The sequence below is a fragment of the Ascaphus truei genome, chromosome 16 (assembly GCF_040206685.1).
Source record: "Ascaphus truei isolate aAscTru1 chromosome 16, aAscTru1.hap1, whole genome shotgun sequence".
Lineage (NCBI taxonomy): Eukaryota > Metazoa > Chordata > Amphibia > Anura > Ascaphidae > Ascaphus > Ascaphus truei.
The window spans coordinates 33,937,515-33,955,889 of NC_134498.1; the positions used below are offsets into that span (position 1 = coordinate 33,937,515).

At 50.4% G+C, this 18,375-nt stretch overlaps 3 protein-coding genes and 3 non-coding genes across 8 annotated transcripts; 1 reads left to right on the forward strand and 5 right to left on the reverse strand.

Annotated features, from left to right (window-relative positions):
- Nucleotides 1–750: 750 nt before the first annotated feature.
- On the reverse strand, nucleotides 751–8,851 carry BRCC3 (BRCA1/BRCA2-containing complex subunit 3). Of its 3 annotated transcripts, XM_075573101.1 has the most exons (9): nucleotides 8,749–8,851; nucleotides 8,433–8,456; nucleotides 7,915–8,035; nucleotides 3,881–3,967; nucleotides 3,626–3,714; nucleotides 3,244–3,299; nucleotides 3,025–3,156; nucleotides 1,860–1,903; nucleotides 751–1,364 (listed from the first exon to the last, which is right to left on the reverse strand). In XM_075573101.1, exons 1-9 carry the CDS (start codon nucleotides 8,827–8,829, stop codon nucleotides 1,213–1,215), a joined length of 786 nt encoding a protein of 261 aa, XP_075429216.1. In that variant the 5' UTR covers nucleotides 8,830–8,851; the 3' UTR covers nucleotides 751–1,212. The 3 variants fall into 3 exon arrangements, with proteins under 3 accessions (XP_075429216.1, XP_075429215.1, XP_075429217.1); XM_075573100.1 differs by lacking the exon at nucleotides 8,433–8,456 and having other exon boundaries at nucleotides 8,725–8,851; XM_075573102.1 differs by lacking the exons at nucleotides 8,433–8,456; nucleotides 8,749–8,851 and adding an exon at nucleotides 8,287–8,332.
- On the forward strand, nucleotides 8,824–11,672 carry CMC4 (C-X9-C motif containing 4). The gene is made up of 3 exons (XM_075573104.1): nucleotides 8,824–8,912; nucleotides 10,568–10,635; nucleotides 11,352–11,672. Exons 2-3 carry the CDS (start codon nucleotides 10,575–10,577, stop codon nucleotides 11,543–11,545), a joined length of 255 nt encoding a protein of 84 aa, XP_075429219.1. The 5' UTR covers nucleotides 8,824–8,912; nucleotides 10,568–10,574; the 3' UTR covers nucleotides 11,546–11,672.
- Nucleotides 11,611–17,758, reverse strand: DKC1 (dyskerin pseudouridine synthase 1). Its single transcript, XM_075573099.1, has 16 exons — nucleotides 17,605–17,758; nucleotides 16,734–16,792; nucleotides 16,359–16,445; nucleotides 15,945–16,036; nucleotides 15,508–15,692; nucleotides 15,316–15,380; nucleotides 14,864–14,990; nucleotides 14,452–14,582; nucleotides 14,041–14,184; nucleotides 13,797–13,917; nucleotides 13,357–13,475; nucleotides 13,056–13,159; nucleotides 12,813–12,882; nucleotides 12,551–12,622; nucleotides 12,334–12,447; nucleotides 11,611–12,045 (listed from the first exon to the last, which is right to left on the reverse strand). Exons 1-16 carry the CDS (start codon nucleotides 17,618–17,620, stop codon nucleotides 11,983–11,985), a joined length of 1,569 nt encoding a protein of 522 aa, XP_075429214.1. The 5' UTR covers nucleotides 17,621–17,758; the 3' UTR covers nucleotides 11,611–11,982.
- On the reverse strand, nucleotides 13,245–13,321 carry LOC142467730 (small nucleolar RNA SNORD83). Its single transcript, XR_012788502.1, has one exon. It is a non-coding gene; the product is annotated as a small nucleolar RNA SNORD83 (small nucleolar RNA).
- On the reverse strand, nucleotides 14,699–14,775 carry LOC142467721 (small nucleolar RNA SNORD83). The gene has a single exon (XR_012788494.1). It is a non-coding gene; the product is annotated as a small nucleolar RNA SNORD83 (small nucleolar RNA).
- Nucleotides 15,078–15,277, reverse strand: LOC142467725 (small nucleolar RNA SNORD17). The gene has a single exon (XR_012788498.1). It is a non-coding gene; the product is annotated as a small nucleolar RNA SNORD17 (small nucleolar RNA).
- Nucleotides 17,759–18,375: the final 617 nt, after the last annotated feature.

An 18,375-nucleotide genomic window follows, 5' to 3' on the forward strand; every position in this document is an offset into this window, starting at 1 on the left:
CCTGACAAGGAGTTGCGCATGCGCTAAAACTGTTGCTTAGTGATAGCCGGATACTCAGCTGCTGAGCGCGTCATGCTGAAAATCGCCGGAAAAATGGAACAAGCACCGAACCTAATGAATATGGGTATACACTGGGAAACGCTGTATGAGCGGAACCCTACTGTACCACATTTTTTGCTGCTCAATAGAGTCAATAAAAATGCCCCCATTGTTCCCTGTTCTGTTTGTAGATATTTTTTTTTACATTGAATAAAGGATGTTACTTTAGAAAAAAGTGTAAGCAAAATTGATCCCCTATATATCTATATCTCTCTATATATATATATCTCCTGAGGGCTTGACTGGCTACGGTGTAATACACGGGGTGATACACGGTGTGATGGCTTCATCAGATATGAAATATATGGCGCCGGTGACTTATGATCCCAGATTTTCCTGGCTGCCCGATAATGCGACTGCAGTGCATTCTGGGAGGTGTAGTGTCGATCCCTGTGGACAGGCAGCCGGACACACAGCACGTTCAGTAGTATCCGGCTAACTCATTTAATTATCTCAACAAGAACACCCCAGTCACACGACACCTGTCACAATCCCCATCGCAGGGGGACAGACAGAAAGGAGCTATGGGACATGGAATCTATCCCCCCCGCCCCTGCAAGGTGACACAGTAAGACAGAGGGGAGCTATAGGACATGGAGCCCGTTCCTCCCCCCCAGGGTGACAGTGACAGAAGACCTGTGGTACACGGAGTGACAATGATACCAATTTGTTTGCTTAATTCACGGAGGTCAGTTATATGACAAGCGGTTCCATTATTACATGTACGTACCCCCATACAATATGTCGAGGGGGGGTGACGTGGGAACATTGGTTACCTCACCCCCCCCATTTATCCCCTGGTTTGCGGTGACTCCGCTAGTAGGGAACTGTTTATCTCCTCTGTCTGCTCAGCTTGTCCACGTTTCATCCAATCACCATAGTCATGTGGGAACCACCCGATCCACAAGAAGGGAGCAGTGTGGTCCCACAAGAAGGGAGCAGTGTGGTCCCACAAGAAGGGAGCAGTGTTGTCTCACGTAGATGACACTGTGGGGTCCACACATGTCCCTCAGTTAAACAGGGATGTGACCCCCGCAAGTCTAGGTTCGTGTACAGCTGTGGTCGCTGTGGGCCCGCAGTCCCAGTGGACAGAGCTGTGGTCGGCATTGCTCCTCAGTCCAGGGCGGCGAGCTCCTGCAGAAGCTCCTCCTTCTCCCGCTGCAGTTCCTGCGCCCGCTGCCTGTTCTGCTGCAGACGATCCTCTAACCACTGCAGCAGCGGCCCGGTGACAGCGGACATCTGACCACACAAGTTCTTTGTGAACACTGCACGACACGGAGACCACAAAATGAATATAATAGAGTATATTCCCGCAGAGTGTGTGTGTGTGTGTGTATATTTATATATATCAGGGGGTGGGGTGTGCGTATATACAGCAGGGGGTGTGGAGTGTGCATATATTCAGCAGGGGGGGTGTATATACAGCAGGGGGTGTGGGGGGTGCGTATATACAGCAGGGTGTGGGGTGTGCGTATATACAGCGGGGGGGGGGGGGGGCGTATATATACACATGGGGGAGTGAGGTGTGTGTGTGTGTGTATATATATACATATATATATATATACACACACACACACACACACACACACACACACACGGTGTGTGTGGGGTGTGTGCGTATATATATGTGTGTGTGAGTGTCTATATATAGCATGGTATATTCTCCGCAGTCACGGTGTGGGTGTGTATACAGCAGAGTATATTCTACATAGTCAGTGTGTATATAGCAGGCTGTATATTTATGCAGAACATTTTCTCACCGGAGCCGTTGTGAATCTTGGTGACAGAATCCAGATGCCCGAGGCTAAGGGATAAAGGCAGAGGATCATGAGACAACAGCTACTCCGCAGTCCAACCCATTAGTGGACTCTGCTGTCCTCCCCTCTCCCCTGTGGACCCTGCGGTCCCCTCCCCCCTTGTACCTGTGGACCCTGCGGTCCCCTCCCCTCCTTGTACCTGCGGTCCCCTCCCCCCCTTGTACCTGTGGACCCCTCCCCCCCTTGTACCTGTGGACCCTGCGGTCCCCTCCCCCCCTTGTACCTGTGGACTCTGCGGTCCCCTCCCCCCCTTGTACCTATGGACCCTGCGGTCCCCTCCCCCCCTTGTACCTGTGGACTCTGCGGTCCCCTCCCCCCCTTGTACCTGTGGACCCTGCGGTCCCCTCCCCCCCTTGTACCTGTGGACCCTGCGGTCCCCTCCCCCCTTGTACCTGTGGACCCTGCGGTCCCCTCCCCCCCTTGTACCTGTGGACTCTGCGGTCCCCTCCCCCCCTTGTACCTGTGGACCCCTCCCCCCCTTGTACCTGTGGACCCCTCCCCCCCTTGTACCTGTGGACTCTGCGGTCCCCTACCCCCCTTGTACCTGTGGACCCCTCCCCCCCTTGTACCTGTGGACCCCTCCCCCCCTTGTACCTGTGCACTCTGCGGTCCCCTCCCCCCCTTGTACCTGCGGTGCCCTCCCCCCCTTGTACCTGCGGTCCCCTCCCCCCCTTGTACCTGTGCACTCTGCGGTCCCCTCCCCCCCTTGTACCTGTGCACTCTGCGGTCCCCTCCCCCCTTTGTACCTGTGCACTCTGCGGTCCCCTCCCCCCCTTGTACCTGTGGACCCCTCTCCCCCTTGTACCTGTGCACTCTGCGGTCCCCTCCCCCCCTTGTACCTGCGGTCCCCTCCCCCCCTTGTACCTGCGATCCCCTCCCCCCCTTGTACCTGTGCACTCTGCGGTCCCCTCCCCCCCTTGTACCTGTGCACTCTGCGGTCCCCTCCCCCCTTGTACCTGTGCACTCTGCGGTCCCCTCCCCCCCTTGTACCTGTGGACCCCTCCCCCCCTTGTACCTGTGCACTCTGCGGTCCCCTCCCCCCCTTGTACCTGTGGACCCCTCCCCCCCTTGTACCTGTGCACTCTGCGGTCCCCTCCCCCCCTTGTACCTGTGCACTCTGCGGTAGGCGTCCTGTTCCTCCTGACACAGAATCCTTGGAAGTTCCACCGCCGACTCCAGACAAACCTTCCTGATTGTGTCATGTGGCACCACATGCAGAGAGACCTCGATCCGCTCGTACCTGAGACAGGGACAAAGTGACGAGTGGGGGTGGGGGGACTGGAGAAAGAGTCATGCGTCGAACACTCACAAACACACAGCGACTTACTCAGAACTCTTCTGTGCCTGAACGGACTGGAAACAGGTGTACAGAATACGACCCGTCTGAGAATAGGGGGGGGGGAGAGAGAGGGTAGGAGGGAGAAGAGAGATAATAAAGTGCGTCTGCATTCACTTGTTTTCCTCTTGTCTTTATTCACACCATCCCTATCCCTTATAACTGGTCCACTGGATCCTCTTCTTGGGCCTTTGCACTTCTAGCATAGCACCTGTCGCCCACTTCACACTACCCCCTGCCCGTTAATTCCGCAACCCACCGTCACCCTGACCCATCCTCGCAAACCTCAGTCACACTGCCCCCTAATGCCCCGTCACCCTGACCCATCTTCGCGACCTTCCGTCCAACTGCCCCCTGCACCCGTCACACTGACCTTTGTGTTCTTGTCCTCAATGAAGCAGGAGAAGATCAGACCCACAAATCCGACATCCATCATTTGATACATGGCCTGTGTCCGCACATCTGGGGGAATCACAGGACCGGTCACATGCTCTCTCCTACCACCAATCACCTCCATCTCCTGCCTCTCCGTCCATCCTCATCCCTCCAGCCAGGTCCCTTCCTCCCTCCCCAATCGGTCTCTCCTTAAAGACCCACCCACCCACCCATCGCTCTCCCCGTCTCTCACCCACATGGGAGGGCCACACGGTGATGTGGGGGTGGGAGTGATACCAGCCAACCACTCGCATAGGCCGTCCGGTTATCTCGGCCAGTCTGTGTGGGGTGGTTAAGGCGGCATCATGACACACATACATTTTATTTGTTAAGCGCCAACATATGCCACAGCACGGTACAATGGGGGTACAGGAGTTATGCATATTATATAGACAGAATGACAAACACACAAGGACCAATACAAAGAGGTAATGAGGCCCCTGCTCGGGAGATTATATAATCTAGAGGGAATATTTATATATTACATACACACCTTGTATATAGGGTAGGTTTGTGTATATGAATGTATATCCACATTGCCCAGCAAACAACAGTGGATGGGAACCTTTAGAACAAAATCAGTTGGACAATGAAGATGAAATGGAGCGCATTTGGAAGAAATAAGACAATCTTAGGCTGAGCTCATACACTCCGCTTGCTTGCCAGACTGCGAGCTCACACACTCCGCTTACTTGCCAGAGTGCGAGCTCATACACTTCGCTTGCTTGCCAGAGTGCGAGCTCATACACTCCGCTTGCTTGCCAGAGTGCGAGCTCATACACTCCGCTTGCTTGCCAGAGTGCGAGCTCATACACTCCACTTGCTTGCCAGAGTGCGAGCTCATATACTCTGCTTGCTTGCCAGAGTGCGAGCTCATACACTCCGCTTGCTTGCCAGAGTGGGAGCTCTTGCTGCTGTAGCACAAGCGATCGGTGCTCAGTGTAGGAGGCGATGGGGGGAGAGGGCTCGGCCATGACATCACAGAGCTGGCTCGCCGTGATTGGCTGAACTGCTCTCGTGACGTGGCCGCCTCTTTAAAAGACAAATTTCTTGTCTTTTCAAAACGTGGTCGCTCCGCCACGCATGCGCGCACTGGGAGCGGCATCAAGGGATCGTGCACACGCGCTAACACACAGTATAAGCTCAGCCTAACATGGGAACCTTCCACTGTGCCTCAAGAGGAACGTTTTTGACCACTGTATTCTGCCCGCGCTCACTTATGGATGTGGGACCTTGACACTAAATGTGAAGACCATTCAGAAGCTTCACCAACTCAAAGAAGTTTGGAGAGATGCATGCTGGGTATTACCCAAAGACACAGGACAAAGAATGAATGGGTTCAAAATCTGTGACATCACCGTGGTGAAGAAATTAAAATAGCGGTGGGTCGTACACATCACAAGAAGAAATAACCATCGTTGGACAAAGATGGTACTCAACTGCATTCCAAGAGATATTAATAGATCAAAAGACAAAAAGTCTCAGGGCTACATCCAATATGACAAATGAAATACGTATCTGTTTATAAGTGAGGCTCATTTAGATACATCCCCTCTTGTGCAAGTCCCAACCCTATTGTGCCCTTAAACAGCTCCCCTAACCTCTCTAGTGGAGGGAGAACGGTCTTAACAGACTGGTCATTCACAGATGCTCAACAAGACCTGGCATTTAAAAGGTGAGCTGAGAGCTTGGAACCCGGGAGGAGGGTCACAAATCTCCAAATAGTTTACCAATAGAAATTTACAAACACAGCAGTAGCACTCTTTTTTGACACAAATATATGGTGTGGTGGCCTTGGGTTCTGAGCTTACAGGGGCTGTGTGTGTTGCGAGTTTGGCCAAAGAATTTAACTAAATGACCCTCACTTCTGAAAATAAAAACAGATCAGTTTTAACTATATGTGTCATATTGGATGTGTCTCGGGGGCTTTTGTCTTTTGTTGTCTTACTTGGTCACAATCTCAGTAGCACTCCTTTTTGACACAAATATATATGGTGTGATGGGTTTGGGTTCTGTGCTTACATGAGTTGTGCGTGTTTGGACATTAAAAGACCATGAAACGTGGAGAGGTTTGCATCCGCAGTACCTGGGAGACTATTGGGGAGGCCTTCATCCAGCAGTGGATCAACAAGGGTGGAAGATGAGGATAATGATATAGATAGATATAACATTCTCTAAGGATCTCTGCACATCCCTCTGTGATAGGCTGATCAGCCTATCACTCACCAAGGGACAGCCAATGAGACTGCACATTGGCTGTGTAGCATCTAAAAGTGTCTGTGGAGTTCAAATTGGAGTTGAATACAAGAAGAACTGAACCCTGCACTTCATCATCAACACTGCAACTGTGAGAACTTGGCTTTCTAAATGCTGACAATGTTTTCACATTTAAGAGACTATCTTTCTAAGCTGCTGTTTAACCTTCAGTGCTACACTGCCCTCCCAAGCCCGATTTATACACCTGCTCTTTCAACTCCTACTCTTCTCATCCTCCAATACCTCCTCCTACCTCTCCCTGCAGCTCATTGTGCCCTCCCTATTGCTTTTCTGTTTGCCGTTTCGTCACTGGGGGAGGGGATTTTAATGGCAGCAGAGACAGCAAGGAGAGGATGAGACAGATGAGATAAGTAGGAGAGGAGAGAGTGTAGTGTGCACAGAGAGGAGCAGACACAGATAGCCCGCGCGTATTGTGCACGCGACGGGCAACGTCGCCCAAAAACAAATGCATTGCCGCCGCGTGCGCTTATAGTAAGCGCGACTGAGCAACGTAGCGGGCAACATTTGATTTTTCAAGGGATGTCGCCTCATGTGACAGCCCCTGAACCAATCTAAATGCCAGTACGCCTGCGGCGGAATATAACTTTAGCTAGCGGCGACGGGTGACATCACCCGTCGCGGGCACTATACGCGCGGCCTACGTGTAAAGAGAGGGGAAGAGAGCGTGCAAAGAGGAGCAGCGCATGATGCAGGAGTGTAAGGTGGGGTAAGAATGGACAAGAGACAGCAAGACGTTACAGGCAGGGGTGAGAACAAAGAGTAATGTTTACTTAATAGCCTTTCATATCTCCTAGATCGGCGTCTGTTATTCCGGGCACAGCTAGTATAGGAAGGAACGCGCTCAAATGGAAAAACCATGTAAGTTATATCAAATGTTAATACATTAAAGCTGCAGTTCAGTCTTTTTTTTTTTAATTTTTTTTTTAACTTTAATAGTTTTATGTGGGCAATCTCGAATTACCTAAAGAACTGCATAGCTGCCAGTCAATTCGTTCTCCGTCTATTGATCGGCAAAGTTTGGCGACATCTTTAAATATGGGGAATGTAAATCGTTGCTATAGGAACAAGCATGCTTGTGAAAATAGAATACAAGAAAATTGGTCTTTCAAAGCAGAAAATGCTAAAAGTATTTTGTCTTACTACAGAACTGATTTATTAAAAAAAACACACATGCAGGATATTGCCTGAACTGCAGCTTTAAGTGTATGTGAACATTAAGTGCCACTAGAGCACTATTCACTCTAAGGCTGCGTCCCCGCTAGCGCTGAGCGGCGCTTGGCGAGGTGACTTGCATATAAATATATATGCAAGTCCCCACTCACGCATATGCGCGTGCACACATGCTCACCGGCGCTTAGCTAAACAACATTTTTATACTCTAGCGCGCTCAGCTTCCCCTGCATCGTCCCCAAGCGAGCGCTTGCGAAATTTTAAAGGACAACCCGCGCTCAGGCTTGCAGAGCTCTCCAAGCATGAGCAAGCTCAGCGCCAGCGGGGACAAAGCCTTTGTGAGCAATACACAAATGCAGGGTTTCCTGATGAAGTGGCTGGAGGAAACACGTAGGATTCGGTTTGCCTCATACCAATAGTGACATTTTGGAGTGCGCATATAGTGGCTGATGTCCTGTGGCTCCCAAATATCTGGAGAACCCAATCTCCCCAGTGCACCTTATACATTTTGTTGAGGACTTGTGCACTCTTGTATTGGCCCGAGTGTCAAAACTTCTTGACTGACGCCATTGAGGTGCCACTAAGCAGTGGCCTCCTCTACATGCAGCAGACAGGCAGTCTTTGTACTATGTGTTTTACCTTTATTCTGATGTACGTGCATTACTTACCTCGTTGGATTAAGAATAAACATTTCTATAATCATACTACACTGAGTGGTTGTGTGCTCTCTTTAAATATATACACTAATAAAAATACATATATTACACACACAAAAGGATATATCTGCTTCTGTTGTGGCCGCTGACAGCTGCTCCGGGGAGATTTCCACGCGGTCCTTCCGCTTATCCGAGCGACGCAGGATGATTACAGAGTGTATATGTACAACCCTGTGTGTGTCCACCTGTGTGACATTTTGTTACCAGCATTGTAAAACTTTGCTAGCTCTCATATACACAGCCCCATCACCCCCCTGCTCAGTGTTACACTGTATATACAGTATTATTACCTGTCCTATGCACAGCCCCATCACCTCCTCCCTCTCCCTGCTCAGTGTTACACTGTATGTACAGTATTATTACCTCTCCTATACACAGCCCCATCACCACCTCCCTCTGCCTGCTCAGTGTTACACTGTATATACAGTATTATTACCTCTCCTATGCACAGCCCCATCACCTCCTCCCTCTCCCTGCTCAGTGTTACACTGTATGTACAGTATTATTACCTCTCCTATACACAGCCCCATCACCACCTCCCTCTGCTTGCTCAGTGTTACACTGTATATACAGTATTATTACCTCTCCTATGCACAGCCCCATCACCTCCTCCCTCTCCCTGCTCAGTGTTACACTGTATGTACAGTATTATTACCTCTCCTATACACAGCCCCATCACCACCTCCCTCTGCCTGCTCAGTGTTACACTGTATATACAGTATTATTACCTCTCCTATGCACAGCCCCATCACCTCCTCCCTCTCCCTGCTCAGTGTTACACTGTATGTACAGTATTATTACCTCTCCTATACACAGCCCCATCACCACCTCCCTCTGCTTGCTCAGTGTTACACTGTATATACAGTATTATTACCTCTCCTATACACAGCCCCATCACCTCCTCCCTCTCGGTGCTCAGGCAGTGCGTCACACACACTAGGAACGCGTCCGCCTGCACATGCACTGCCTGCACCGCCATCTTTACAGACCTGAGTGTCACTTCCGGTCTCTACTACACTTACCCGGAAGAACAGCTCCCGAGAACCGGAAGCACGTGCGCTGGTATGTAGGGCTCCCATCTATACCGTATATTTATATATCAATTAAAGATATATTTACAGACAGACAGCACAGGCGTCTAAAAATATATATATATTGTGTGTGTGTGTGTGTGTGTGTGTGTGTGTGTGTGTGTGTGTGTGTGTGTGTGTGTGTGTGTGTGTGTGTGTGTGTGTGTGTGTGTGTGTGTGTGTGTGTGTGTGTGTGTGTGTGTGTGTGTGTGTGTGTGTGTGTGTGTGTGTGTGTGTGTGTGTGTGTGTGTGTGTGTGTGACGTGAGCTGGTATGTAGGGCTCCCATCTATACCGTATATTTATATATCAATTAAAGATATATTTACAGACAGACAGCACAGGCGTCTAAACATATATATATATATATATATATATTGTGTGTGTGTGTGTGTGTGTGTGTACAACAAATATATTTTTAGACGCCTGTGCTGTCTGTCTGTGTAAATATATAGGCGTGTGACTACAGATCTATTATAGGTCTGGATGTGTAGATATATACAAGGCCTGTGTTTGGGCAACTATTGGTGTATATAGATAGACATATAATGCATAGGAAAATCCCACCGATAATACAGTTAATAAAAAAACCAGTTAATAAAAAAACAAACATGCAATGACACGCCAGTATTCATCTGTAGTACATGAAGTTGTATATATTGCATAAAGAATAAATACACCATAACTACAAGTCATAGATTTGCAGAGGATAATTCCTATTGTATGTAGCACAGTTTTATAAAGTTCTCTGTGCCGTCTCAGACCATTTGAATGAGAACAGTCCATCAATGTAATAGAATAAAGGGATCCCCAATCGAAGAGTACCTTTTGTTGGATTCATCTAATGTATCAATGTGTGTGGGGAGGGGGAAAAAAAATCAGGAAACCAGGCAGTGTCTATCACTGAAGAGACCAGTTTGAGAGGGGGGGGGGGGGGGGGGAGTGAGGGGGGGGGAAGAATAAGTCCTTTTGCCAGTTGCCCCACTATGCTTGAACAAATAAAGCAGTCCCCCATATGGTAATGTAGTCCAAAAACAAATGGGACTGCAGAGGTACTCACAGGGATCCCATGGATGGTAGACAAGGCGTGCTCCTGCCAGAGGATATAGCAGATGGAGAGAGAACGACTGTACACAGCAGTGAAGAATAAAAGAGCTGAAAACCGGCAAACTTGCAAAGGATTTTGCATATCTCAAGCGGGTTAAAGAACACTGATGTGTTTTTGTGCCTTGTGGGCACTATCCGCATCAGATGTTCATATACCTGCTTGAGATGTGCCAATTTCTTTGCAAGTTGGCCAGTTTTCAGCTCTCGGTCTCGATTCTTCACTGCTGTGCACCTCCGTTCTGTACATAGACTTGGGCGGGTGACTATATATTTATTTTGCTCATGCTGTCCCTTCACTGTAAGCAGACAGTGTTTGGTTTAAGGCTGACAGGCAAGATCACAAGAAAGGGACACTGGGATTTGAACGAATTTATAAATACACACTTCTAGAAACACCAGGTTAACCCACTGCAAAGGCAGTGACATTAGCTGCAAATGGGATGTGTGACAATGTTAGTACTGTCTGCATGCCAGTCACAAATGGTTGTGATTTTTTTTTATATATATATATCTATAACCAAGTACACGCTCCATTTTGTCAGATTCCAGATGTCTCCACAAAAAGATCCGTGTCAGAGACAGGCGTGTGCCATCCAGCGCTGTCTACAGGGTAACTACCTCCCCCACAGACACCTGGGCCCCTTCAGCGGTGCCTGCCCCCGAGACCAGACTATGCCATTAAGACAGTTTGCAGCGTAACCTTCTCTCCCCAACTGTCCTTCATGTAACCGAGAAGCCGGTCCCCATTCAGCGGTGTCTGCAGAGTAAACATCTCCCCACAACTATCAGTCACCCTCCCCAAGACCTGTCTGCAGAGTAACCTTCTCTCCTGCATAACCCTGACAAGCATATGCCATCCTGCGGTGTCTGCAGTCAACTACCTCCCCAACCATCCCTTGCCAAACCCAGAAGGAAGCATGTGTCCATGCAGCATAACCTGACTGTTCCTCACCCTCCCCAATATCAGCCTGTACCCACCTAGCAGTGTCTGCAGAGCAACCACCACTGACTGTCCCTCACTTCCCCGAATGTTCTCACTATCACACCTTTAAGGCTGAGTCCCCGCTGGCGCTGAGCGTGCTTATGCTTTGAGAGTGCTCCAAGCATGAGCGCCGTGTGACCTGTCATTTACATGCACGCGGAGGCGACGGGCATTGAGCGCGCTGGAAAGTTAATTTGTTTACGTAAGTGCCGAGCATGTGCACGAGCGCACGCATCGCGTGAGCGGGGACTTGCATATATCTATACATGTAAGTAACCGCGGCAATCGTCGCCCGCTCAGCGCTAGCGGGGACGCAGCCTTACACGCCTTGCTCATGTTTACAGCACACAGTTACATGGAGCGGATGTGTGAGGCAGAGCTGCAGGCGATGCACCTCTGCTGTTCGAAGTACACAGCGCAGCAATCACCCTGCTGCTCCGGCTTCCAGAACCAACACCGAGCAGAATCTGAGCCCCAGCATTCAAGATCTGAGGGGGGAACCCAGCTCCCGAGGGTCAGCAGCAGTGAGCCCCAATAGGAAGTGTCACCCTCCTCCCCCCCCCCCCCCCAATCACTCAGTGAGCAGAGAAAGCCAGACAGATCGGACAGACATTGTCTTTTTATTGGAAAAATAAAAAGTTACAGGATTGTTTACCTGAGCAAAATCAAGAGCGAGCACCTTACGACCGACCCACACATGGGACCATCACTTGCCACAGGACAGTCTAGTCACACATTAGGACCATCACCCCAGGGCTCCTGTTTGACCCGGGTGACAGCTCAGGCTGGACAGTCTTACTCGCTTCACGAGAACAAACGATACCTCCACACATCAGTAACACGTGTGTGTACAAGACACTCCTGAGCTGCCCTTAAAACAGGACTAGCCAGAGTCATTCCATGCAGGGAGCCGGCGAGTCAGCATGTGCCCTGCACCCTGTCCCCATGTCACATATCACATGTTCCCTCCCCTCTCTAATCAGATGTTTCCTCTTCCACTTTCTTCTTTTTCTTCTTCTTCTTCCCACTTTCTGTCGGCTGCAGAGAGAAGAGAATCTCATGAGATTAATACATAAACCAGGAGGTGGGAGGCAGAGACTACACAAACATGAGGCAGCTGGGTTTAGATTAGATGGTGGCCCTTGAGGACTGGAGTTGCCCACAACAGGTCAGGGTTTCAGGATATCACTGCTTCAGCACAGATGGCTCAGTACCAAGACTGGGCCATCTGTGCGGAAGCAGGATATCCTGAAACCATGACTTTTGGGGGACCCTTGAGGACCGGAGTTGCCCACATCTGGTTTAGACAGGCCAGCGAGAGCTCACCTCAGGTGTTTCAGCTACAGACTCGTTTTCTTCCTGGATCCTTTTATCTTTCTTTTTCTTCTTCTTGCTTTTCTCTGCAGCCTCACCGCTCTCACTGCCGCTGTCGCGCTTCCTCTGTGGAAACAAGATCATATGGCGTTTAGCAAAGCAGGACATGCGACACCCGTACAAGCACCTTACAAACACAGCAAAAAGGCCCCCCACCCACAAATCTCACCTTTTCCTTCTTAATCTTTTTTGGGGTGGTGATCACTGGTGCTACCGAGTCAGTGTCACTGTCATGTTTCCTCTGCAAGGAAAAAAAAAGGGGGGGGGGATTGTTTAGTGTGTGGGGCATGCTGGTACCGTGCGTGTTAGCAGCACAGGGACAGATGCAGCCTTTTATCTGGCAGGATGACTCCCGCTAAGCTTATAGACCGAGGGATAACTTCCTGTGTGGGGATGGAAGCTCAAGACCACAGAGGGTACAAACCACCTACCTTGAGGGGACCCTCTGCAGGGGGCGCTGGGGAATCAGCCTTTGGGGGAGGACCAGGCTTCTTGGAGGCACTGAAAGATCAGGGTCAAGATTTATCCCAGGAACAACTGACAAGACCGTGTCTCCCCCTGGACCCATAATCTACATATATATACGCCCAACCCACTGTACCTAGTCCATATAGCCATGTGTCCCTCCCACTGTACCCATTTTTCACATATCCATGTGTCCCATCATCCAGTACCTATAGTCCACGTATCCTTGTCTCCAGCCTTCTGGCGTGCTCTCATTGGCTTTCCCGTGTTTGTCCAGCAACCCTTTCTGGATCATCATCTTCTTCTGACTGGCCTGGTTAAGGGGAGAGGTGTCAAGGTGTGTCACTGACCTCTCTCTTCCCCCCCCCCCCCCCCCAGGGAAGGAATCCCATTGTTACAGCCATCAGTTATCGGGTGATAGATAAGAGTCAGCATCACACAGAGTGCTCATGACATCTAAGACACATCATGTGGCTCAGACAGGGAGTCCAGCGCGCCCCAACCCCTCACCTTAGGTCCCAGCCCCCACTTGCGAGGGTACGTGTCCCTCTCCATGATGACCCGTTTAATCTTTGCCACAATGCCGTGGTCACACGTGGAGATCACAGCCGTGGTCATCAGAGCAACACCTGCAGGGGCAGAAAGAGGCAGTCAGCATGAGCATGACCAGCAACTCCTAGTATACAGCCCTGCCCCTCAGTATACAGCCACCATGCGATCAGACAGTGTCCCTCAGCTTCACCACTGGCCACGTCTCCCGCCTTCACACCTCTGTGACGAGGTGACACTGTAAGACACAGCATCACCACCTCCAGCAGAGGGGCAAAACCCCCAAACCCCAAACATAGGAGCATGAGAGCTGCAGGGACAGGCCAGGGGCTCAGAGAATGGATAAACTGTGTCATCATGTCACGAATGTCAGGCAGAGCACACTCCGCCACCCATCTCACCTATACAGATGGCTTCTCCTTTGGTGGTTACAACAACAATGTCCTGGTTCAGTTCAATTCCATCCTCATACCTCAGCAGCCCAGGCAGCATAATCTTTGCACCGTAACATATGGCGTTAACCTGCAAGGGGCACAGAGGCAAGCTGACACTGGTGCACAGAGGTGGGCAGACTGACACGCAGGAAAGGGGGGGCGGGGGGATCAGAAAGGATAACGCCAGTATATGGACCGAGAGGGCTCTCACCGCACTATCCTTCATCACCAGTCTCTTGTGTGACACCAGCAGCTTCTCCAGGGGATAGATAACTCTGCGCAGATAATTCTCATCTTTATTGTTATCATACTGCCACTGAGCGTCCAGAACATCGTGCATGGTGACAAGGTTATCCTGCGGAGACAGAAGCATAATGTCACCATATACAACGCACACACATCACATGCAGACAAAGTGCAGGGAGTAGGGCCCAGCAGAGCAGAGATGTTATCCACCTCTGCGGTGGGATTTCAGTGTCAGCCTCAGGTGTCAGAGCAAAGCTGCCCTCATTTCCTGGTGAGCATATTATTGTGCCAAAGCAAATTACCAGCCTGGGGGAGAGACCCCGAGCCGAACTCAACGCTTTGGGTGGGGAAGTGGAGACAGAAGAGGTGTGGTTACCTTCTCTCCCATGACACCGGACCGCACCCTGCGCAGCTCCTGCATCTGACCTCCGACCCCCAGCAGGAGCCCCATGTGGACACACAGAGTGCGGATATATGTACCAGCCTCACAGCTGACCCAGAATATACCTGCAGGAACAGAGGTGGGAGCAAAGGACAGGTGTGAGCCCAGGATGGGAGTGAGGGGCACAGAACCCCAGGACAGAGTGGGAGCAGGAGATGGGGGGTTTGAGATCCCCGGACAGAGCCATCAGTTATCGGGTGATAGATGTAAGTCATCATCACACAGAGTGTTTGTGACATCTCAGTCACATCATGTGGCTCAGGGTACAAGGGTGATTGCTCTCACCCAGGACACGCGTGGGAGGGGGGGGGGTTAGAGGAGGGTAGAGAGCAGGGAGAGCACTCACCCAGGCGACGCTCTGGATCGTATTCTATCAGTTTGCTCTCATAGATTGTTCTCACGCGTAGCTGTCTCTTCACGGCTGCAATCAGAGGGGGGCGCTGGAACAGGGCACCGGTCAGGGTCTCCATAGCCTGCGAGAAAAGGGTGCATTGTGAGAAGGTGATCACCAACACGAGAGCCGGGGACAAAATGACAGAGGGTCAGTAACAAGTCTCCATGTGATCAGATAGTGTCCCTCAGCTTCGCCGCTGGCCATATCTCCCGCCCTCACACAACCCCGTGACGCGGTGACACTGCAAGACACAGCGTCACCACCGCCAGAAGAGGGGAGAGACCCCCAGACCCCAACAAAGGAGCCTGGGAGCTGCAGGGACAGGCCAGGGGCTCAGAGAATGGATAAACTGTGTCATCATGTCACATGGGGACGGGACGGGTGACAAGTTGGCAGGGTCTTACCCGTGACAGCTGCAGTTCGCTTTCCAATGCACTGTGTAGCCGTACGATTCCCACATACTCTTTGCCTGGAGGTGACAGAGAGCAGACGGGGCGGCAGCGAGTTAATGTGAGCTCAGGGCAAGCGTGTGACACATGGCACAGGTGTCACCGCATAGCACAGAGTAATACACAAGGGGGAGCCGCGTCACTCACCGGCGCTTTGCTGGGACTTGACAAGACGCGTGGCACGGTCGATGCAGACAATGAGACAGCCCGTCACCTTGGGATCCAGTGTCCCACTGTGACCAGTCTTCTCCACGCGCAGAATTCGCCTGATCCACGCCACCACCTCGTGGGAGGACGGGTTAGCGGGCTTATCCAGGTTAATAAATCCAGTCCTGAGGGGACACAATGTGTTAGATATATAGGCAGCGAGGACACGGGAGTGTAGAGACGTACATCATGGTGCGTAACAGACATCACATGTGTGGGGGCACGGTGTGTGTATATATGCACCACATAGGTGGGAGCACGGTGCACACGCTGAGGGGTGGCAAATAGAGATAGATGTGTGTAACAGGGAGGAGTGGGGGCACTGTATATATAACATGATAGGGTGGGGGCACAGCACACAGATGGGGGTCACTCACTTTACATATTCAGCGATGTCTCTCTTGAGGGGGTTGGAACCGGAGGGGAGTGGGGTGTAGTGAGCCGTCCGAACATTCAGCTTATCGAAATTCTACCAAAGAAACAGTCATGTGACAAGTGCAGCGCCCAAGTAAATATAGCAGCAGGATACAATAAATAGTACACTAAAGGGTGTATTCCCTATGGGTATCAGTGACCATCTGTGGTCAGTACTGCAGGTATATATTGTACAGGGTATATCCTCTATAGGTCAAAGTAAGCCCTACGTGGTTAGTACATAGCATGCAATGTGTATTCCCTATAGGTATTAGTGACCCCCTATGGTCAGCATATGTAGTGCAAGGTATATTCCCTATAGATTTTAGTGACCCGCTGTGGGCAGAGTAGCACTATGTATACACACTGATACAGACCTTGAGCAGTAGAGGCCACTGGGACGTATCCAACTGAGCCACCCTGGATTCTGGTTTAATGAGAAAATCTCCTTCATGCTGAATATCCTGCAGAGAAAACACACCATGGTGTCAGAGCAGAGAGATTACTACAAGGAACCACAGAGGCCCCCCCCCCCAGTGATCCCCTCCCCGAGAGACCTCACAAAGGCCCACCCATATTTGAGGAACCACAGAGAGACCCTTCCACTTGGGAGACACTACGGTCCATTGCAATACCCCAAGAGACCACCCGCCACAAGGGACTCCCCTACCCCTAAAGAATCCTATGAGGACAGAAGAGTTGATGCATGTCAACACTCTCCCACCAGCAAGAGACCATGCTGGGTCACTCACCGCCACATCTTCCTCTCCTAGAACCCGGCTCCGCCGTTTCTTGTGCTTTCTCCCTGAAGCTGCAGAGAGAGAAGTGTGAGACTGGGGGGGACACGCAACAGTGTGACTTGGGGGCTGACAGCAAAGTGTAACAGGAACGACACCGAGGAGCAAATAGAGAGAGGGTGGACAGTGGACAATATACTTCCATCCAAGCTCCAATATACTCCAAGCTGTACTAAGACATATTTTATGCTATATATGTACCTATAATCCATAACAATGACATGGAGGGAGCAGTGCCATACGCAACAATACGGAGTTTGAATCAGAGGAACGTTGTATAATTCACAGTATTTGCTTCTGGTGACTATGGGAAATTCCCTTTATCGCCCTGTGCCTCAGGCACCAAAAAAAAGAGATTGTAAACTAATCTAGGCAGGGACTGGTAACAATCGTATGTGCTGCGTACCGCGCACTACATGGTAATGGAGCGCTTTTGAGTCTCATTGGGAAATGCATGTATGGCTGCACAAATACAGTCTGTATAACAGAATCAGAGACAGGTGGGAAGGGAACGAGTGCAGAACCCCGGAGATCTGGGCGCTTTTGTAAGTTCTTTATTGGGGACTACACGTGGTCCGAACTAGAAAGTATGCCACGTGTGTAATGGGGCTTAATTATACAACACAATATATACCCCCACCTCCCCCGGCTGGAACGGTGACCCCGGCCCCTCCACGTGCACCCTGCTAAGCCAAGTGTGTAATGTTTGCCCGAGCGTCGCAGTTATCTTTGTTTTGTGTATACACACACGGCCTGGTGTGCGTGTATAATTATATATATCACACACGGGGTTATATTATACATGCCCTCCTCCCCCCGGTGTTACCGTCTGCCTCCGCCATGTCCTCTCTCTCTCGCGGGTCACGTGGTGTCTTGCGCGCTGGCCACGCGGTGAATGAGACCCAGGCGCCTCGCGCGCTGCCGGATATACCACGTGGGAGGGCTAGCAGGGGAGCCCTGCCTCTTCCGCGGGCGTGCTGAATCACATAGGGGGCTTGACTGCGGCAGCACGGGAGCGGGCGCAGCTTCACGGCGTGATGACGCAGTGGGCGTGTGTGCGTTCTCAGATCTCAGCTATATGATATCAAAAGTGTATAAAGTAGCCATTATAAAGTGACTGATAAGATATATGCATAGTCACATGTCAGGGTTTCTATCAGATATATTCCACTGTAGACCATTGGTTATTAAAAGTATGCATCTAATAACGTTGCCTCCATTTATTATGATTATTAATCTTAGAAATCAGTAGGGATTCCCTCTCTCTGGATCTACAGTTACACAGTAGATGAGGTTGAAAAAATACATATACGTCCATCAAGTTCAACCAATGTTAAATTTAGACAGACAGCCTATATTTGTATTGTTAAGTCCACCATTAATACACCTATTGCTATATCCCCTAGGTTAAAATCTGGATTTTAGCTCCATAGTGCTGCGTGTCAAATGTGGCAATCATAGAACAATTCAGTTTCAGTTGGAGGAATTCCTTCAGCTTGACTGAATGGATGTGCATTACTATTGTGGAACACAGAATTGGTAGCAGTTTCCTTACAATGAATATTAATCTCTTAACGGCCACTAGGGTGGATATAGA

Bases quoted from the DNA above. Each gene is read 5' to 3' on its own strand.
- BRCC3 (XM_075573101.1), bottom strand. From the start codon at position 8,829: ATGGCGGTGCAGGCAGTGCATGTGCAGGCGGACGCGTTCCTAGTGTGT. The intron at 3,715-3,880 runs GTGAGAGACGGG...TGATTCCCCCAG, and splicing joins CGTGTGGCCCTCCCATGTGG to ATGTGCGGACACAGGCCATG. The intron at 1,904-3,024 runs GTACAAGGGGGG...TTTATCCCTTAG, and splicing joins GCCTACCGCAGAGTGCACAG to CCTCGGGCATCTGGATTCTG.
- CMC4 (XM_075573104.1), top strand. From the start codon at position 10,575: ATGTCTCCACAAAAAGATCCGTGTCAGAGACAGGCGTGTGCCATCCAG. The intron at 10,636-11,351 runs GTAACTACCTCC...TCATGTTTACAG, and splicing joins CATCCAGCGCTGTCTACAGG to CACACAGTTACATGGAGCGG.
- DKC1 (XM_075573099.1), bottom strand. The intron at 15,693-15,944 runs GTGAGTGACCCC...GTGTCCCCTCAG, and splicing joins GACATCGCTGAATATGTAAA to GACTGGATTTATTAACCTGG. The intron at 13,476-13,796 runs GTGAGATGGGTG...CTGCCCCTGCAG, and splicing joins AGGAGAAGCCATCTGTATAG to GTGTTGCTCTGATGACCACG.